At 38.1% G+C, this 19,872-nt stretch overlaps 2 protein-coding genes across 8 annotated transcripts in view; one reads left to right on the top strand and one right to left on the bottom strand.

The window, feature by feature from the left end:
• RPAP2 (RNA polymerase II associated protein 2) overlaps positions 1-12,082 on the bottom strand; it is a 37,104-nt gene extending 25,022 nt beyond the window's left edge. The window contains exons 1-10 of the mRNA XM_035537689.2: positions 11,951-12,082; positions 11,555-11,600; positions 9,738-9,852; positions 8,959-9,057; positions 8,582-8,647; positions 8,080-8,168; positions 6,083-6,118; positions 4,268-5,216; positions 2,686-2,780; positions 1,017-1,097 (exon numbers count right to left, since the gene is read on the bottom strand). Coding sequence (XP_035393582.1) covers positions 1,017-1,097; positions 2,686-2,780; positions 4,268-5,216; positions 6,083-6,118; positions 8,080-8,168; positions 8,582-8,647; positions 8,959-9,057; positions 9,738-9,852; positions 11,555-11,600; positions 11,951-12,008 — 1,634 coding nt within the window. The 5' untranslated portion in view covers positions 12,009-12,082. The remainder of the gene's footprint in view (positions 1-1,016; positions 1,098-2,685; positions 2,781-4,267; positions 5,217-6,082; positions 6,119-8,079; positions 8,169-8,581; positions 8,648-8,958; positions 9,058-9,737; positions 9,853-11,554; positions 11,601-11,950) is intronic.
• Positions 12,002-19,872, top strand: part of GLMN (glomulin, FKBP associated protein) — a 21,444-nt gene continuing 13,573 nt past the window's right edge. For 3 of the 7 annotated variants that reach the window (XR_004777288.2, XM_035537694.2, XM_035537692.2), the window contains exons 1-7: positions 12,002-12,131; positions 13,707-13,778; positions 14,251-14,376; positions 15,748-15,867; positions 16,687-16,795; positions 17,375-17,621; positions 18,099-18,198. Coding sequence is in view for 6 of the 7 variants with exons in the window: in XM_035537694.2 (XP_035393587.1) it covers positions 13,713-13,778; positions 14,251-14,376; positions 15,748-15,867; positions 16,687-16,795; positions 17,375-17,621; positions 18,099-18,198 (768 nt within the window). In the remaining variant the exon portion in view is untranslated. Of the gene's footprint in view, positions 12,198-13,706; positions 13,779-14,250; positions 14,377-15,747; positions 15,868-16,686; positions 16,796-17,374; positions 17,622-18,098; positions 18,199-19,872 lie in introns of those variants that run through there. The other 4 variants (XM_050712259.1, XM_035537693.2, XM_050712260.1 and 1 more) reach the window with 4 other exon arrangements.

Raw genomic sequence — 19,872 nt, 5'->3', positions numbered from 1 at the left:
AGTTTCAATGTTGTTAAAATAAAATCACAATTAAATGACTGCAATTGCAAAATCAAGTTCAAACACTAGGAACTCTTAAATACGAGATCGTGCACAGAATCACCAGAAAGGAAATGATTATCTTCCATAGTAAAAAAAATCCAACATATATAGAAATCTGTGTTTTTGTGGTGTTCTTCCAGATATCAGATAAATCATGAGGAATTAGGTGGAGTTGGGTTTCTGTTCACCAAAGCCTAGATGTCTTGTTGCAAATACCGCAAGAATGGGCTTTGGTAATTTCACATGTAAACATCATGCAGTTTACTGGGGGACAGGGTGGGGGGCAGGGGGAAAGAGTTCCAAGAGTGATAGCATACACAGAGTTAATAACTCTTGTTGCTCCTTTTTCTGACAATGCTTCAAGATGCAGGACATGATCTAGGTCTAAGATATAGGAGTTGTGGCCCAAACAAAACCTAAAAATATTCAAAGAAGTTACCACAATTCTGATTTCCCTCTTTTCTTTAGTCCCAGTGTTTCCAAATACCCTCTTCAGTGCTTCTAATTGTGGTGACGGAGCGTACCCTAGGTCTACTTCCCCTTGAAATGGGCAAGACGGCTCAAGCTGGGCCTTCTTCCCAGCTGTAGAAGTTAGTGGTAACAATTATTAATCACATTAAAACCAGTTAGCCCAGCTACAGGGAGCCAGAGCAAAAGAAAGTGACAGATCTCAGAAACTCACGCTTAATAGGAGGTGATGAGGTAGCAGAACCTTTAAAAGACTCACCACCATCCTCCAGAGACCACTGGCCTAGTTTTTTAAAATATGCAAATACTCCTGGTGACCCAGCCACTGTCAGGAGCAAGGAAGGGCTCGTTAGTCCACAGGGAACGTGGCATTACCTACATGAACACACAGCCAGAAAAGGGAAAAATCTGCAGGGGGATCCTCTCTGTGCCCAAATCACAAATCATTCAACAGGATGTTTAATTAATCAATCAAGAAGAATCTCTAATTAAAGACCAATACTTACTGGAAAGTTTTCACAAGATTTTTTAGCTCTGTGTAAACGTCCCCTAGAGTAATCTGAAGAGGGCCCAAAACTGCAGGTAATCTAGAAGGCAAAAGACACTGGTTAATATATGTTTTCCTCTGTTTTTATTTTTTTCTCAAGTTTTTAACTTCTTCTCTACCAGAGCTCATTAAAGTAAATAGAAAAAGAATAGTGTTATTTTTGTGCAATAGATCTAGCATGATGTTTATATTTCATATTTCTCTCAGTGGTGTTTGGGCAATACCTTCACTTTAAAACAGCTTGCTTGTAACAAGTTTAGTGTGAAAGTTAAGTAGAAATTAACTGTATTTTACATGCATACTCTGTTAACTTCCATATCAGTTCTGATATGACATTCTTGTAAAAAAAAAAAAAAAAGTTTTACATTATGAGGATTGCAATTCCAGGCCTCATAAATGCTTTCAATGTTTATATTTACGTGGTTGAAAAATAACGGTACAAAAGGAAAAACTGCATGCCTAAATGAGGTTCCCACAGAGAATCTATCTGCTAACTCTTATACTACATAAAGAGGATACAGCACTCCATTGTAAGCCTGATAACTAGAACCATGATGGTAGCAGGCAATCAGAAAATTTCAAACACAGATTGCCTCTCTACCTGACTGCATGTAAAACTTGATACAGCACACCACAAAACACACACACTGTTTAACTAGGTCTCCATATCCACAAGTGCTGGAAATAACATGTACTCTTCACATTTCAGAGGTTGATTTAAGATGAAACTTTTGCCTCTATTTACTTGTTTAATAGTTAATATCCTCTTGCATTTGAATATTTACATTTATATGTGCATGTAGTGTGTTGATATTGCTGGAAGAATTACGATTTCTATTTGCCTCTATATCACTGCATGTTTTACAAGAACTCTGCTGTGCACATTCATATTCCCACTGGCTTCACCTGAACATACCAGGAAATAAGTGCTTTACCACAATGAAAATTACATGTAGTACATACATAAGTTACATACAGTATACACAGCTATTTTAAAATAATTTATTATTTTATATATACATATTCTATATTTATATGTTCAGATACTGTTGATTTACAGTTCCTATTTTAGGTCCATCAGAATCTGTTTCTAAACAACTTGCAAGAAATTAGATAGTTTAGTTGTTTCCAGATATGTGAGAAGAAAGAGTCTGATAAATAAAGGGTGCTGTGGATTATTTTTTTTTTGAAGCACATTCTTATTTTAAGCTTCATGTGTTGCACCAACATTTTGATTGAGAAAACACAGAAGTTTTCCGTGTAACAGCACAGCAACATGCCTTCAGCCAAGTGCTAAAGAGTGGGACCATGCTGTCCTGCCCGCCGTGAATGCTGTCAACTACAAGTTCTGGTGCATGCAGGAAGGGAGAAATTTCTGTTAGAGAACACTTTAGCAGTGAGATTCTGACATCCACCTCAGCAGGCTGTGCAAACTGACATCTGCTGCTTTATCACAGATGACTTAGAAATGTCTTAGAAATAAGTTCTTTAGGGCAATGATTAGAAATTATGAGTAATGCCACTCAGAAAAAGGCAAGAATGTCCTTGCACAGTGTGTTTATTACTTAAAATGATGATGAATGAGCACCAACTTCAATTTGATATTTACTGAAGTAAAGAATACTTACGCTTTTCTCAGTTTTTCAAGGACGATTCGCTTTCTAATCTGCATTTGTGCATTTGAATCAACAAGTGGGAACGTGAGATCTTGCTGTTCATCATCCTGTATTACAACATTAAAACCTTTAACAATTATAACCTAATACTTAATTGCAGGCTATGCATCAAAATAGTTACAGATTATCAATAAATGTTTAAACATAGGAAAACTCATCTCTGAACGAAGAAAGAGAAAAAAACAATTAGTAATTTTTAATAGACAGAATGCTGGTTGATTTGACCCCATATACAGTTTGCAGCTAACCTACTTTTCCTCTTTTCTTGCAAAGCAGTATGCTAGATACTTTAATTCAATGGTAAATTCCTTCAAAATTATGTCTAAACTTTTTGCAGGAAGCAATGTAATAGTTTTATTTTACCGGAAGCAGCACTGTGAAAGTTATACCCTCTGATGCAAATATTTAGAAGTAAAAGCAATTTCAGATGCCATTACAAACTGTACAACCTACCTAGCACAGTTAGCGCACTGTTCTACAGTACTGACAAGACCACCTTATTGCTAACAGCTGGCCTGCCTGACCTGGAAGGATCAGAGAGAAACCTCAGAGCACTCTATACTTCTTTAAGTCTACAACCCTCCAGACTTCCACCCCCCCCCCCCCCGCCCCCCCCCCCCAAAAAAAATTGTATAGGTTACAGCAACATATGTAAACAAATCAGCAGGCTCCAACTCAAAGAATTTTAACAATAGATAATCTCAGAGATCTAGTCTTACTAAAAAGAAAGAAATCCAATCCTTGTCATGAATTAAAGGCAAAAATGTAGATATAAATTTTATCTAATGAATTAAAGGGGAAGAGAAAAATATCATGTTTTTCCTTCAGCCAAGGCCTACTCTGTCTTATGACAGATTTGTTTCTTCTACATAAATCTTCCTTACCCGCCCTCCAAGGCATCAGTTTTAGAGAAAGCCTTCGCTATAAAGACTCTTAGAAGCCCTAGTCCTTCCTTCTCTTTAATCACCAGTTTTTCTTGCCAATAAACTGTTCTTACATTGATTCTTTAACAGCTTCTCCTCACTGCAATTATGCAACGCAACAATTGTAGAGTCTTTATAAGATGTAGAGGTGCTGGAAAGGACAGGCCTCGGAAGTGATGACAGCAGTTGTAGTTGACCTTTCTGCTGAGATTACAACAGCTATAGCTCCTTGACCCATTCTCTTGTAAAAACTACACAGGGCTCAGATAGTTCTCAACTCCTCTCCCATTCCAACTTACCAGTACCTCCTCTGCTTGCCTCAGTCCATGATCAAACTGTGCTTGAGCAAATGGAATAATCTTTCAGGCTTCACAAAACTGAAAGGCTGCTGTCAGAACTGAATGTATTCCAAACAGTCATTCTTTTTCAACCTAAAATATGTTTCCTCAACCTGATGGGATTGTTTTGAATCTAGTCAACCTTCCTTTTACTAGTTCACATTAATAGCTTGATGGTACCTTGGCCATATCCACTTACAGAGACAAAAAGCTTGTAATAACTGCTTGAAAGCAGGCTTTAAATAGCCTGGACACTATCTCATGGACACTTACTTTGTCTTTGCTTGGAAGTTCCTCTGTTTGTGCATGTGTCACTGCCTCTTCAGCCAAGATGCACTTCCCTTTATAGAACTCTTTTACTCGGAGTTCTAGGAATTCTGTTTCTTCTTTTAACTTTTCGTAACTAGGCACAGGCTTAGCTACTCCACCTGAGCCTGTATAAGGTAAGGAATAGTTCAAACTGTTTTCAGACTCCCCTGCTGCAACAGTGTCAAGATCATCAGCTGCATCTAAGTCATCCTCATCAAGTTCTTCACTTTCTTGGTTGGCGGATGATTTGCATTCTGATGAGCATAAAGAAGTGTAGTTTGGACCATAGAGAAATTTTAAAGTTTCCTCAGTTCTCCATTCAGTAAGTGTTTGATTAAGGACTTCTAATAAACTGCCTTTGGCAGCCAAGGAATTAACTGGATCCTGCAGTTCAGTTTTTTTATATTGTTTTGAGTTAGCTAGTATTCTTGTAAGACGTTCTGCCCCTTTTTTGCTCACACCTAGAAAAACTATCTGTGATCCGCTATAGGTGTTTTCATAGTTTTCTGAAGCATTTGATGTTCCTGAAGTAGTATTTTTTGAAGGTGTTGCAGTTACGTTATTTCGAACAGAGCAAGCATGCATTTCATCCTGAACATCAAATTTACAATTACATAGTTGTTCCGTGGCTTCTACCACATCCAAGTCTTCAGCTTTAGGGCTGGAATAGGCTTTCTGAATATGTTTCTTTTTGAGGATGCTGTTTCTGTGCAATTGCTGTGCAAGATTAGCTGAACTTGACTGACTTCCTGGTAGAACAGAAGAAACAAATTCTTGTTCGGTATCACTACTGCTGTCACTGGCTGTGTCATGAGAAGTAGATTCACATGGATTTGAAGATAGCCTAGGATTTTCAATGTCAGAAGCTTTAATTGCTTCATCACGTAGTTTCACCTCTTCTCCAGACTCGCCGCTGTAACAGAAAACACAAGCCATCAATGAAATAAGAAATGGGTGTTACCTATAATAGCTTTTCTTTCTCATGTAAGATAAACAAAACATTTTCCCTTATAGTAGAAGTGTACTTTTTTGCTCTATAAATCATTTATCTTCCAAAAGTCTTTAAATGCAAGGAGTTTTACTGTTGTGCAATCAAGATAGCAAGTACAGACATCATTTAGAGAAATAAATTCCCAGTTGCTCATTGGCAATTAGAATAGTAAGTTATTATTAAAGACAACAAAATGAGGTTAAACTTAGCATAATGAATTTTTAATAAATTGCAATTCAAAATTAAGATCAGCATCTCAACATAGCTATGAACACAGTACTCTAAAATCAGCAGGCCAGCAGAGCTCTTTTAGCATATGTAAGTTTGCCATCTAATGGCCGTGTATTGCAAGAGAAAACAAACAAAGCCATAATACACACAGCAAGGTACAGAGAGATGACAGAGTAGCATGATTTTAATCTAGCAGATACTGATGTTTCAGAATAGGAAGTACAGAAGCTTTCATCACATATAATTGGTACCATTTTTTTTTAAAGAATAGATGGTATAAAATATGCAAAGTACAAACAGTGTATTTGTTTCAGATTTCAACAGACTCAATTACAACATACAGGCCAAGAACAGCTGTACACTAAATCATACAGGTCAAACATGCCTGCTTAGAATCACAAAGATAAAAAAAAAAAGAGAGAGAGACAAATAATCCTTTGTGTAGGCTCTAATAAGGTCTTTTCTGTAACACATAAAATCAAAGATTCTCCTTTTATTTTATATGATGCTAATACTTGTAACTATAAATGCACATAAAAAAGTATTGTTCAGTGTACCTCTGCCCCTCCTGCAGCAGCTCTATGTCTGGTGGTCTGCAAAAAGAAGACAAAGAATGAAAAGTTTTCTGCTAAATCAATGCTCTTGAAATACACATACACACAGAAGATACAGTTAAGGCTGGAAGGGACCTCTAATGATCTCCTAGTCCAACATCCTCTGTTCAAAGCACAGTACGCTTAACAGTCACCCCTTGTTAAGATTTCTGTAACCAACCAAGAACAGTTTGGGTCTGTCATCTTTGCATTTTTTCCCCTCCCAAGTAGCTATAGACTGCTTTCAGATCACCCCTTGGTTTCTTCATGAAGCTAAACATACTCATATCCTCATCTGGTCACAAGAGTCCCTATAGTAAAAAGGGTTCTGTGCAGTTTGTAAGAAAATGCTCCAAATTCATGCAAGAAATATGAATATTCAGGATATCTTTTTTTTTTCTAATTTGAATTTTTATTTGGTCAAAATCAGACTATTACAGTTATGCTGCTTTAGGAAAATTGAGTTCAAAAAATTTCCAGAAGCTCGAAGAACTGTTACGAAACAGATTCTGATGGGTTTCTTTCCAAAATTCTACCTGCAGTTCATCTGCTTGGATTCAGTTATAAGGTAACATCATAATGCTATTTATCTTACCCAACACTGAATGTTGAAATCCTCACCTGCCTTATGAGTGAAAGAAAACCTTTTAAACATGCACTGAATACAAGTCAATGCTATAAAACCTTAAACTCAGTCAGTATATATATAAAAAACAATAGGTTTAAAAAAGATGAAAGCTGCACCAGTCATATGAGTGAATTGAGTCTGGAAACTAAAGGTGATAACATAAAATGATTTAAATTATTAATTCCAAATACTTACTCTTTAGAGATTAAAATTGAGGTTTTTAGCTTTTTCTTTCAAAAGAATTTCAGATATTCTCATGTGTAAACGTACAATGTGTGCAAATGTATGTGATTATGCAAACAGACATAACTAGCCATGCACTACCTGTTTTTTTTTTTTTGCATTTTTGTTTTGCTTGTTTTGGAAAATATACCCACCCCAGCATACATAATTAAGTACATCAGGCATATCAGAACTGTATGCTTTTAATGTTAACAATAAACACTTTCTTTAGAGAGAGCAAGTAACAATACCACAATAATACTGGTAAGTTTATTTAAATATTTCACAAAGAAAACAGTTTTACCTACCGTATCAGGGTGTTCTAAACCACTACTCTTATTGATCAGGTATTTCACATGATTGATCGGATCTGTGAAACTGAGCTCAGATATATAATTTCAGCTTGGTTATTCTGTTGAAAACCAGGGTACTATGAAAAGTAGTATTTTGGAGAATGAAAAATTTACCTGAATGTTCTCTAGGTAAGTATTTATTGTTGAACAGTGACACCCAGTGGCTCAATTCATTATTTGCAAGCCTATGTTTCTTGAACTAGTCAGCATATTAAAACGTGAACCATATTACACTCTTCCAAAGTGTGTATTGCAGTAACAGTAGGAAATGGGCAATCTGAAATTAGTGTTATGCAGGATAAAGAACCTCTTCATTTATAGTCTGCTTTCAGGTGTAAGCCTTCACAGTCTAACTTTAAGCCCAATGCAAGTGCTCTGCTATAATTAGAAAATCTTTTGTACCAAGATAAGATTAATTAATTCTTTGCATTATGTTATGTGGCTTTTAAGAATCCAATCACAAGAAATTTTAAAGTTACCAGGACGTCATTATTATTTATGACTAGCCTGCCCTCTAAACTAACACAGTCATGTCTGTTGAGTAGTCATGAGCAGAACTGAGCCATGTCAATTACAGTAATCCATACTGCAACAACACTTCTGAAATTGACACTATACTCAGCTAACATGTTAACACCAGTTACATTTGCTTCAGCCTAACCATTTGGATGTATTGCAACTAATTAATTACCATCACAGTTTGGATAGAGAAAATAGCATCCTCAAAATGAACTACAAATATATAAGGTTATACTTACATTTCTTCTTCTCGCATCCATACTGGACTTTTGGAAATTTGAGCTTCAAAATATTTAGATGCTCTGTAGCAGAAGTTGCTGCAGAAGCACTGGAAACAAAGCAGTATGTAAAGTATGACTAAAGACATCTTTAATACTCAACGAAAGGGACAAAATCAATTGTTTTTCATACCTGTGAAATTTAAGTACCAATTCATATTTCTTTTTCAGCTTACAATCAATTTTTTAATTTATGTGAGAAACCAAACCTACCAAACAGGTCTATCCTCATTCCCCACAAATCACTCTTAGTTTTTTCTTTTTCTCCCCACCCCCCTGCTCCTTTTTGCACTTTCATTATCAGAAACGAGCCTGTGTTGGATTCTACATAATCAAAAAAGTTCAAAGAGCAGATCCAAACATGTTGGTTCTGAATCAAGCCACTATATGAATACTTTTACAAAATGCATTTCTAATGTAGAAACAATATTAAATACAGTATAGAAATAGCTTGTTACCATACCTTTCTTTCAGTAATATCATAAACTCTGTTAGTTTTTGTTGAAATTCTGTACTTCTGTTTTGGCACCTAAAATGATATACTTTCATCAGCAAGACTGTCACCTCTGTCATGACTTTACATAAAACTTGATTCTTAATGCACATATTTTAATATGCTAACTGATTCTGTCATACAGCAATGATTGTCAACAGGTCAGATTTAACTTTTTACTTCAGAAGTCTTAAGCTGAAATGGAATGACAGGATATCTGGCCCATTACTTAACAGTATTTTTTATCTATGTTTAATATTTTAACTTTAAAATGAAAAAGAAAATGCAAGAATATAAAAACCACTAAGAGGTTCTTATGTTAACAGCATTAATAAAAAGCAACTTACATTTTCCAGTTTATTTTGACATATAGGATAACCACATAATTTGATGATAGACCGTTCATCAACAATATCTTTATAGTGAGATGGAGTAATACTTTTTCCCTGAAATGACAAGAAAACAGTTCAACAATAGATACTGGAAGGTCATTTTTCACACTCAAAACTTCTCATAAGCAAGTAAATAGATTTTATTTTATAGTAGTATCAAGTAAGTTTCATAAACAGCATTCAGAACCTCCGAAGTAAAATTGGTAACAAGGTAAATACTCGGAGGGAAAGAAAGACATGGATACTTCTTATATATACTTATATATTCTTATATATACAAAAGCCTCATCATTTTGCCTCTAGTGTGGTACCTATTCTCACAATTTTCCTCTCTTTATATGTTATATACACCTATCTACCAATGTATTTACAACTTTAACAGGAATAATCCTCATAGCATCCCAGTGGTATTATAAAAATTGTGCTGCCAGTATGAACTGTGGGGTAAAGAGTACCGTTGTCTAAATTCACAGAGGACATGATATGGACCTAACTTTTTATACTTCACCTCTGAGTCCAAAACCTGTGGATATAAACAAAGGTATTAAAGTGAGGATTCATAAATACATACAAAACTACAGCATATTTTCACTACAAAACCCCTGAAAATAAGGCAATCAGAGCTGACAAGAGAGAGAATAACCTTGTTTACTTTAAACTTCAGCAAATCACTCCAAGAACTTAAAAAGTTGAATGCTGAGATACAAAATAGTGTAAAAATTTGCAACACATACAGAATTCAGAAGGAACTCTTCAGTAATGTTCTCTTCCAAGAGCTGCTCAACAATATGCAGTGCTTTTTTCTCAAATTCAATCTTCTTTCTAGTAGCAGCCTCCAGAGCTGCTTTCCTGTAACATAAAGGATATTGAATGACACAGAGAGTAGCTTCCATGAACAGTTCTCCACCTGTATCTTTATCAAATATCAATGATATCACAGAATCACAGAATTGTAGGGGTTGGAAGGGACCTCGAAAGATCATCGGGTCCAACCCCGCTGCCAAAGCAGGTTCCTTAGAGCAGGCTGCCCAGGTAGGCGTCCAGACGGGCCTTGAATATCTCCAGAGAAGGAGACTCCACAACCTCCCTGGGCAGCCTGTTCCAGTGCTCTGTCACCCTCACCATGAAGAAGTTCTTTCTCATGTTGGTGCAGAACTTTCTGTGCTCAGTTTTGTGGCCATTACCCCTTGTCCTGTCCCCACAAACCACTGGAAAGAGGCTGGCCAAATCCCTCTGTCTCCCACGCTTCAGGTATTTATAAACATTGATAAGATCCCCTCTCAGTCTTCTTTCTCCAGGCTGAACAGACCCAGGTCTCTCATAGGGAAGATGCTCCAGGCCCCGTATCATCTTTGTGGCCCTCCGCTGGACTCTTTCCAGGAGATCCCTGTCTTTTTTGTACCGGGGAGCCCAGAACTGGACACAGTACTCCAGGTGAGACCTGACCAGGGCAGAGTAGAGGGGGAGGATCACCTCCCTTGACCTGCTGGCCACGCTCCTTTTAATGCACGTCACGATCCCATTGGCCTTCTTGGCCACCAGGGCACACTGCTGGCTCATGGTCAACCTGTCATCTACCAGGACCCACATAGGTGTCTCTCATCTCCATCTAGCAGCACCTCCCACAGAGGCTGTCAATGTACAATCATTCTACTTTCTTAACTGGTAGAGGTCCACGATATTCATCTGAAAGTCTTCTATGCAGTCAAATGAATTTTTAGGTAACTGCCCATGGCAAAAAAATCTGCCATGGCCAAATCTTTCAGATTTGGTTTTTAAAGTGAATAAAGAAGACTGGAAAGTATGCAAGGAAATTAAACTGGCAAAAATCAGGCACTACGGAGTAAGGAAATACAACTGTGGAGTTCAGATTCATAAACTTGTGGCATATTATACCATGTATATATGTGCAGAGTCTATTTTGGAAGCCCTAACTCAAAAGTAGTAGAAAAATTTGTCCTTAATCTCTTTGCCTCACTTTTCCATCTGAAAATATAAATGCTAATACACTGTCTCAACATACCATCTTTTACTGGCTGTTGTGAAAACGATTCAGTAAACATTTAACATATTAACAAAAACCTTCAGGATAAGATCAACAATTCTGTTTTCAGAACAAGGTCTGAACTGAGAAGTAAAAGAAGAATTAAGCCACACATTGAACAATGAAATTAAAGCATGATAAAGGTATCTTCTAGGTACGCTTCAGTCACATACTGAATAAACGAAGAGTTTCCAGGGGAAAAAAAAAGTAACAATACCACTCACTACTGTGATAGCATCCCACTGTCGTCCCTTTTACCTTGAGTACAGAAATGCACGTGTATTTTTTCTTGTAAATGTTTGGATGAGGTATCTTTATAGTAACTACTGGGGAATGCAGTTGAAAGACACACAGCGTTGTCCCAAACGAGTCTGCCTGAAGGGGGTACTGGCTATCTCTTACGGTACTCTAAGAAAGCCAAAAAAAACCCCATGCCAGGCAAAGAATACAGTTGCAAAGTGAAGCAAAACAACATGACGACCACGTATTGTTAGTCAGAAATTATACCTCTGAGTAACGTCTTCATTTTCCAGAGCACCTGAATGTTTATTTCCTAGAAATCAAGAATATGGAAATCTATGAGTTTATTTTCTTCCTTCACCAACAGAAAATATCGGAGCCGCGGCTCCCCGACCAGCCGAACGGCCGGGGGCGGGCTCCTGACACTGCAGCCCCCCGGAGCCTGAGGGGGCGGACGGAGCGCCCGGGGCCCGGCCCCACACCCGCCGCCGGCCCGCCTCAACCCCACTGCGCTGGCGGTAGCGTCCCCGCACCGCCGGCCGTCCCGCCGCTCCTCACCCCCTCCGTTACAGCGAGTTAGGCGAGCCCGCTGCGCCGGCCTGAGGGCACAAGGGAGAGCCCACAGCGTGGGGCGGGGGGGGGGAAGCGGCACTCGGAGCTTACCTGCGCGCCGCCGGCCGGGCTTCCACTTGGCGCTGCCCTGCGGCCTCCTGGCCGCCATCGTGGTGGTGGTGGCTGCCGGTTGCCGGCTCCCTCCCCCCTCCCCCTGACCTCTCACCGGAGGCGGAGCCGTCTCGGTGTGGCCCGGCCCGGCGGGAGGCGGCAGAGCGGCGGCGGCTGAGGGGTGAGCGCGGCCGGCCGCGGGCTGAGGCGCTGCGGGGGGAACCCGGCTCCGCCGGCGGGGCGAGGGGTGAGGAAGCGGAGCTGGGGGCTTTGGTCCAGCCGTGTGCGAGAGGCTCGTTAGTAGCCCTCGGGATCGGCCTGCGTGTGGTACCTGCCTGGGGAGGCGGCTGAGGGGTGCGTTTGGTAGAGGAGGGAGCTTCCTGAGGGTTAAAAGCGGATTTTTTCTCGTTATTTAAATGCTGTACGCTTTCCGCGGGAACCAGTGAAAAGATATAATTAGAAACTGGATTAAGTATTAAGGCCTGAGACCGTCTGCGAGGTTAACTGGCAAATCCCTGCCAGGGCATATTTCAAGGCTGTAAGTACACTGTAAAATTTCTGAGGGCTGAAAACCCCGAAATATGAGCGTTCAAAAGTACATGTAAATTGTTTTGGGCATCTTAGTGACGTCCTCCAAAATTAAAAGCTCAAGTGGTACAATGTGCGTTAATAAAGTATATGATAATCACAAAATCAGAAAGATCAGGTTTGAAACATTGCTAGATTGCAGTGAAGTTAAAGTGTTAAATTAGGCAGTTGAGAATAGGAAGTTACCTGATCTGTGAGTAATAAAATTCGCATATGTGCTTTTTAAGCTATTGTGAGTTGACTGTTTTTTATAAATGTCCAAATAGCTTAGTTATCTAGATGCTGTGTTAGGTAGCTGAGGTCAAACTTAGGAGGAAAGATTGAGGATGTTACATTGAAATATCTGTGTAAATATGAATCTTGGGTGCTTGGATGAATAGTTTGCCAATTATTGAAGTGCAGAGGTAATTGACAGCCACAGTGATTATATAACCAGGTTTAGGCACGTGGAATTACTCAAAACTATAAAGATTACAACCGCTGCTCTGATATATCATGCAATAATTGAGCTTGATTTTATGTGTAACTCATGGTAACTTTATTGAAATGCTTACTTAGTTTTCAGCAAGAAAGTTTTTAATTGCATCTAGAGGTAAAAGGACACTGAACAACCAACCTAGACACTGGGAGGAGAGAATTGATGTTGCATATGTAGTCTTGATTGGACTAAAACACTGTTGACACAAACTGGCACAGCGTCTGGATCAGCTGTGCACATCCAGGGCATCAGGTTAGAGTGTTCTAGTCAGAGCTGAGCAGAGAGCTTATCCAATGAAGACATGCATAGAAAACGTAGTGTATCATGGGAGTCCAGGGTTGGTATGCAGCGACCCCAGGCTGTATTAGTTGCAGTTTTCAGTGTCTGTGTCATAGCTAAGGCCTCCTGACTTCCTAAGATGATCCTGATGGCACTCAGAAATTGCTTCCCTGTACATAGAATGCAGGTTATTTTCTATGTAATCCAGCAAATATGGGGAGTAGAATAATACAGTATACATTTCTTAAAAATATATTTTTGCCTTTTTTTAAATCATGTAATCTTCATAAGATCTGTTCATATAGATTGTTCTCATTTTGCTACTGGGCTTTTTTTTTGGTAATGTGATTATTTTTCAGTCTCTATGTTTACTTCATGTGTTTTAATACTGCACCCCTTAATTTATAATAGTTTTCAATGCCAGAAGAACAAAGTCAAACTACAATGGCAGTTGATGAACTTCAAGCCATAATACAAAGATGCGTAAGTACTTTTCTCTTCATAAACATGACAAATGTAAGCAGTTCAAGTTTTTCTTTATGACTGCAAAACACAAGACGTTCATTAGCAGATCTCCTCATTGGGCAGCTAGGTTCAGCCTCCATGTTTCATTGACTTCTGCATGATGCTTATCCCAAGTTCTGCCTCCCAGAGAAAGAATTGTTCTTATTTCTCTCAACGGTACCTGTCTAAGGGAACAAATCGCCAGCAGACTGGTGTAGAAAATACATCATCCATATATTGTGCTGTAGTTTAGAGTTAGAAAATGCTACTGAAATACTGCTTTGTGTTCTGTGGTAGCTCTTAGTAACTCCATTTAATATGTAAAGGATGTTAGTAAGAAATGATAAGTTACAGTGACAGTACATCTAATTTTGAAATGAAAACTTGGATTTACCTATTTTTGATTTGATTTTTATAAATATGGAATTAAGCATGTATGTTTTCTTTCTAGCAAATTCTGGAAGAATCTGATTTTAGAGGAGAAGATTTTAATCTGTTTCAGGTAGCAGGTCAGAAATGTTTAGAAGATGGATATGCTGCTCAGTTGTTAGAAGTAATTCAAAATGAGAAAAATAAGGTGAGTTGAAGTTTGCACTATATATTAGTTGTACATTAAGCACACTTAAATAGATAAAACTATTAAAAAGGGAAAGCTGCTTTCACTGTGCAGCAAGTGTGTGCATATGAACAGTTAATCAGTTGCTGTCTGTTAAGTGCACGTTCTTGTGCGACTGCAGGTAGTTTACAGAAGTCAAGTCATGGTAATTTAAGAAAACCATTAATAACTACTTTCTAGTGAGTTAAGGAAATAGAAAAGAGATGCCGAAAACATAACTAAGAGAAAGTGCCCTTGGCCCTCTGCTGCAGGACAGAATTTCAGATGAGGCGCTGAATGGCATTTTCTTCATGGCGGCCTGTATGGTGCTGCTTTAGGTTTGTGGCCAAGACAGGGTTGATAACACACTGGTGTCACAGCTGTTACTGAGCAGTGCGTGCCTTTTCTACTTTTCACTCTGCCCCCTCGGCAAACAGACTGGGGGGTTGCAAGAGGTTGGAAGGGGACACAGCTGGGACAGCTGACCCTATTCGATCAAAGAGAGATTCCATACCAGATAATATCATGCTTGCCAGTGAAAAGGGGGACAGTCTTCCCAAGGTAGCTGTTGCTCAGAGACTGGCTGGGCATTGGTCTGCTGATGGGAGTTAGTGAGTGGTTGCCTTTGCATCACTTGCTTTTTTTCCTCTTTTTTCCCTTCACTTTTTAAATTATCTTTGTCGTGACCCATGAGTTTTTCTCTATTTTGCAGTGTTTCTCTTCCCCATCTTGATGTGGGTGGAGAATGAGCAGCTGACTGGTGGGTGCTTATTTTCTGGCCAGGGTCAAACCACCACCGACAGATACAATAATATGGGTCAAAACTGTAAGAGTTGACTAAGCTGATGCTAACATACTAAGTTGTACACAAATAGGAAGTTCAGGAAGAAAGTGAAAGATGGAATTTTTACCCAGTGTTATTGGGGGTCCCCATCTAGTCACGAATTCTGTGAGTTTGGTGTAACAATTGAAAATCCTGATCCCCTCACTTTAAACATATTTTTTCTAAACTTTCTTTCTCTGCTTTGCTTAATCCAGCAAAACCCCTCTACCTAGTCCTGTCTGACATTTATTGCCATGTAAATTCTCTGAACTATATACGTGTTAGAAATATTACACTAAAGAAAGCTAGACAAAATATGAATCTATATTGATAGGTAGGGGGAGAGAATACGATGTATGTCAAGTACAAAACTTTATAGTAATAGATGTTACGTTTTCAGTGACATTATTATGGTGTTGGTTGCAACCAGGACATTGATCTGTTGTCTTTTTTTGACCTTCGTATATACAATTTTTCTGTGTTTAGAAGATGTCAGGTTTTCGTTTATTCTCTGAAAATCTGTTTTGTAGGTTATCATCAAGAATATGGGTTGGAATCTCATTTCTCCTCTTGTTAGGTGCATTTTAGCATATAAACAGGAAGATGATAAGCGAGAACACTGCCTGAAGATACTAGATCAGTTGGTACAGGTATGGCTTTGAAATACATAGTTAAAATAAATTAATTGTAGGGAAGGGGAAGGGAGATGTCCTTTTCTCCTTCTGATTTCCAAAAAAAACAGGGCATGAATACTTCTGTGTTCTTCTGCCCATTCTGCATAACTTTTAAGCTCACAGGCCAGTTTTCACTGAAGTAGACAAAAGATTAGCATTCTCAGAGGTATTCAACCTTTAAACAAATTTGGAGAATTTATTAACTAGACAAAGCATAGAGACAGAGAATTACTCAGGAAAAAGTAGCTAGACCTCATCTGATACAAAGTTTTTAATGGCCAGCTTCTGCAGTCAGTTTAGCCACAGCAATGCTGCCTCTTGTCTTCAGCAGTTACAGTATGACAGTGAGTATCTGCTGATTCTGAGGGAGTAACAGGGAAATAAAATTTATTCTGTAGGAAATCAGTTCCCTTTCGTTCACCTACTTAGAGAACAACTTGCAAACTGAGCGGAATTTACACTGAAGTTTTTCCTTTCTCTCTGCTCCTAAGGAATTTCTTGCTACAGTACTGTGAGGTGTTTATAGAACGTAGAAATCAAGTTTTATGCCATTAGATTTGCTATGTTTTCAGCTTACATAAAAGTGTACTTGCATATACATGTTACAGAAGGCATTAACTGTAGGGAAGTACTTATTGTTTCATATTTATTTCCTTAAAGATTATTTTGGGTGTTCTGATCTGCTTTCTTAATGTTCAGGAACTTCTGTATTGCAGTTTGTTTGTGGTGTTTTGTTTTTTTTTAATATTTTATGACCATAGTGGTTAAAACATGTATGTTGTTCCTCTCTTGCAGCTATGCAGTCCGAAGGAACTTTTTTTGGGTTTACTCGAGCAGATAGAGCAGACGTCGGGAGAGCAAGTATGCCCAACTGTCATGCTACTACTTCAGCCTCTGCAGACAGGTAACATTCACTTGCTCATGTAGTTTCTGAAGAAAAAAAAAATCTTATTTATCAAATTAGTTTAACCTTTGCTAGAATAGTTTCAGAATATTGCTGTCCTGGTAGTCTTTACAGTTTTTTTATATTCTGCAAAATATAAATGGGGAATTTTTCAGTAATTAACTTTTAAAACATACATTTCTGTATTTTCATGGTATAAAACTTACATTTGTAATTGAAGCAGTTGAAATGTTTGAGCTGAAAGATACATTCTTCTGATTTGCATAAAAAGATGAAAAGCGTTGGTTCTCGATACCAACTAAATAGGTAACATGACTGTGCTACAGAGAAAGGAAGAATGTGTGGAAATGTGGGACTGCTTTATTATGCCATTCTCAGCTATATGGTCATGTTAACTACAGTGTCTTAGACTAGCTGGTGATATTGTTTAGTCTTGCTGTACTTAGTCATATTAGTTCAGGCATTAGTCTCTTTCCTCCCCAGAAATGAAAGGCTTTGTTATGCAGTCACATTGTTTTTCTTCACACTTTCTTCCTGCAAGTAATAACTTAATGTCTCAAAATTTTCTCTTTGTTTCAGTGCTTTTGAAACTTCAGAACAAGAAGGCCTACTCAGTGGGCTTATCTTTGGCTATGATTATGAATCAGCTTACTCCCTTGCCTGTGCCTTACACAAAACAACAAATACAGGAAGATAAACTTGGTCTCTGCCAATGTTGTAATGCAGTGGTGGACTTTGTTAAACCTTTTGTGAACGAAGTTGTTAAAAACATGGAAAAGTCATCAGAATACAATGACATGGAGCTGAAAGAAGAATTATTGAAGTTGTGAGCACTTTTTGTCAAATTATTGTATTTTATAAAGTAACGAACAGTAGGCATTTATTGCATAGGCAGTAAATAAATCATCTTATTAGTGTTTTTATAATGCTGTCAGCATATAAACCAGTGCTGTATTTCAAAAATGAAAAAAAAATCCTTTACATTTTTATGAAGTGAGAGAAAAAAGGCAAAAATCATTGTTTTAGTACAAGGAAATGGTAAAGAAATGTTAGTCTCTGTGATACAGAGCTAATTTGGTGGCCCTGTGCTTGTACTCAAAGGTATAACTGAGGATAATCATATTTTGGAGGCTAATTCTAAGGAATGCTTCTCTGAGAGACATTCTTATTTTCATTCTTGGAATATTGGGAATAGCAGCAGCTAATATGAGTGTAGACTTTGCTGTTGGTCATTAATGACATTAGTATAGTCTCTATTTGTGACCTTATTGGTGATTTTATGTTTCACCCCTTCTTATTTCAGCTGTATGAAAAGCCTGAAATACCCATTATTGACCGCTCAGCTCGAACAGCTTGAAGGCATTGAAGAACATCCCTTCAGGCATTTTGCAACTGAAATTATAGTAAGTATAGTCAAAATGAATTACAGTGTTTGCAAAAGCAGTGTTATGGTTCAGAATTCCCAATAATTAGTTGTGGAGCTCATTTTGCTTCTGTTAGTGGTGTGTGATGGCTTACCAGGTCCTGTAAGATAATGCAGGTAGATAAAGGTTTGGAATAGTTAAAGGTTCCATCCCTAGAAATTATAAATCTTGCAGACACAGTTTTGCTCCTTGATAAGCCAATTTGGACTGTTCTGTGAATCAGCAGTTACTACTTTGTTGTAACTTTTTTTTTTGTAACTTTTTCTTGGTGATGTATTATTTTTAATTTTTTGAAATATCTAAAGGATTGTTTTTGTTGCAGTATTAGATGAAGGTAAAAATCCAAGTATTAATCTAAGTTTTGCACACAGAGACATCTCTAATATGCCTAAAGTGCAGTGCCAGCTGCCTGTTAAGAAACGTAAGTTGATTCTTGACTGCTGCTGATGCTATAGCTGGAAATTCAGTGTGAACATGCCCACTCCATGCTACCAATGCTGTTACTCTGGTTTTGAATGTTTTGTATAGCATCTGTGTTTTATTAGAGCAAGATTAAGTTGTTTCAATAGCTATGAATACACTTGTTTCTCATCTTAACTCTATTCTTTCATGGAGTTGATATTAAGTTTGAGCTTCGGAATTTATTCTACCTTGTCATCTTTGGTTAGAGGAGGAAAACTCACAAGTCAAATACAGAAGAGAAAAAAATTGAAGAACGCATGGAGGGAAATGGAAGTTTTAGAAAAGGTAGAGTAGGAGGGGTGAAACTGGCTGAGAAACTGAGGAAATCCAACTACCTGAGGAAGAAGGCTGAAATTGGCTGTGAACTACAAACCAGGGAGTTAGAAAAGAGGCAGCTTTTTATATGGGGAGGAACTAGTCCTGGAAAAGTGAAGAGACAAAGTCAGGTTGTCATTTTGTGGGGAGGGAATGACATGAGAAGGTGTGATAAATCTCAAAAAACTGGGAGCCAACTGGGATGAGGAAAGCGTGTGTAAATACATGTATGTGTTTGCATGCACACAAAGGAAGTCTGGAAGTTGTCATGTGATACAATTGTTTCTTCTCCAATTTGTTTTTAAAAATAAAAATTTATGCACGCAAAATTTTATTAAGATTGTAAAGTGAAGCACACTAAGCAGTTAGCAAAACTTCTGGTTGTTTTCCACCATAACTAGGTTTTCTATTGTGATCACGTCAACTTTTTTCCACAGCAAGTCTGGGTCGCCATAGGATAGAACTGCTATGTGGATCAGTCAGGGTTGTGCAATGCAAGAGAATCCGTCTGTGAGATCTTTGCTTCTTTTATTGCAGAACTTTTAAGATGTGCAGTGATGGAGGCAGGGATTACCAGAAGATCATCTAATGGTTAAGATAGTTGAAGTCTACTCTGAAAAACGGTCTTTTATCCCTGCCTCTCCTGTTGGGCACAGTCTGAAACCATGTTTATTACACTAATTATGAATTACCTTTTCTTCATTTTCTCAAGAAATTCACTTCTGATGTTTGTGGAATTGGGTAATGAGAGCTGCAGCTAAGGTCAGTAATGACATACTTTGACTATATGACATTTTGTATAATCCTAATTCTCCAAAATGTCAGAGCCTGGATGTTTGGTTTGGACAACCCTGGAAGAATGAGTTAACCCTGATC

The sequence above is a fragment of the Cygnus atratus genome, chromosome 8 (assembly GCF_013377495.2).
Source record: "Cygnus atratus isolate AKBS03 ecotype Queensland, Australia chromosome 8, CAtr_DNAZoo_HiC_assembly, whole genome shotgun sequence".
In the NCBI taxonomy this organism is placed as follows: Eukaryota; Metazoa; Chordata; class Aves; order Anseriformes; family Anatidae; genus Cygnus; species Cygnus atratus.
The sequence above is the reverse complement of the archived record's forward strand: the minus strand, read 5'-3'. Positions and strand labels throughout refer to the sequence as shown.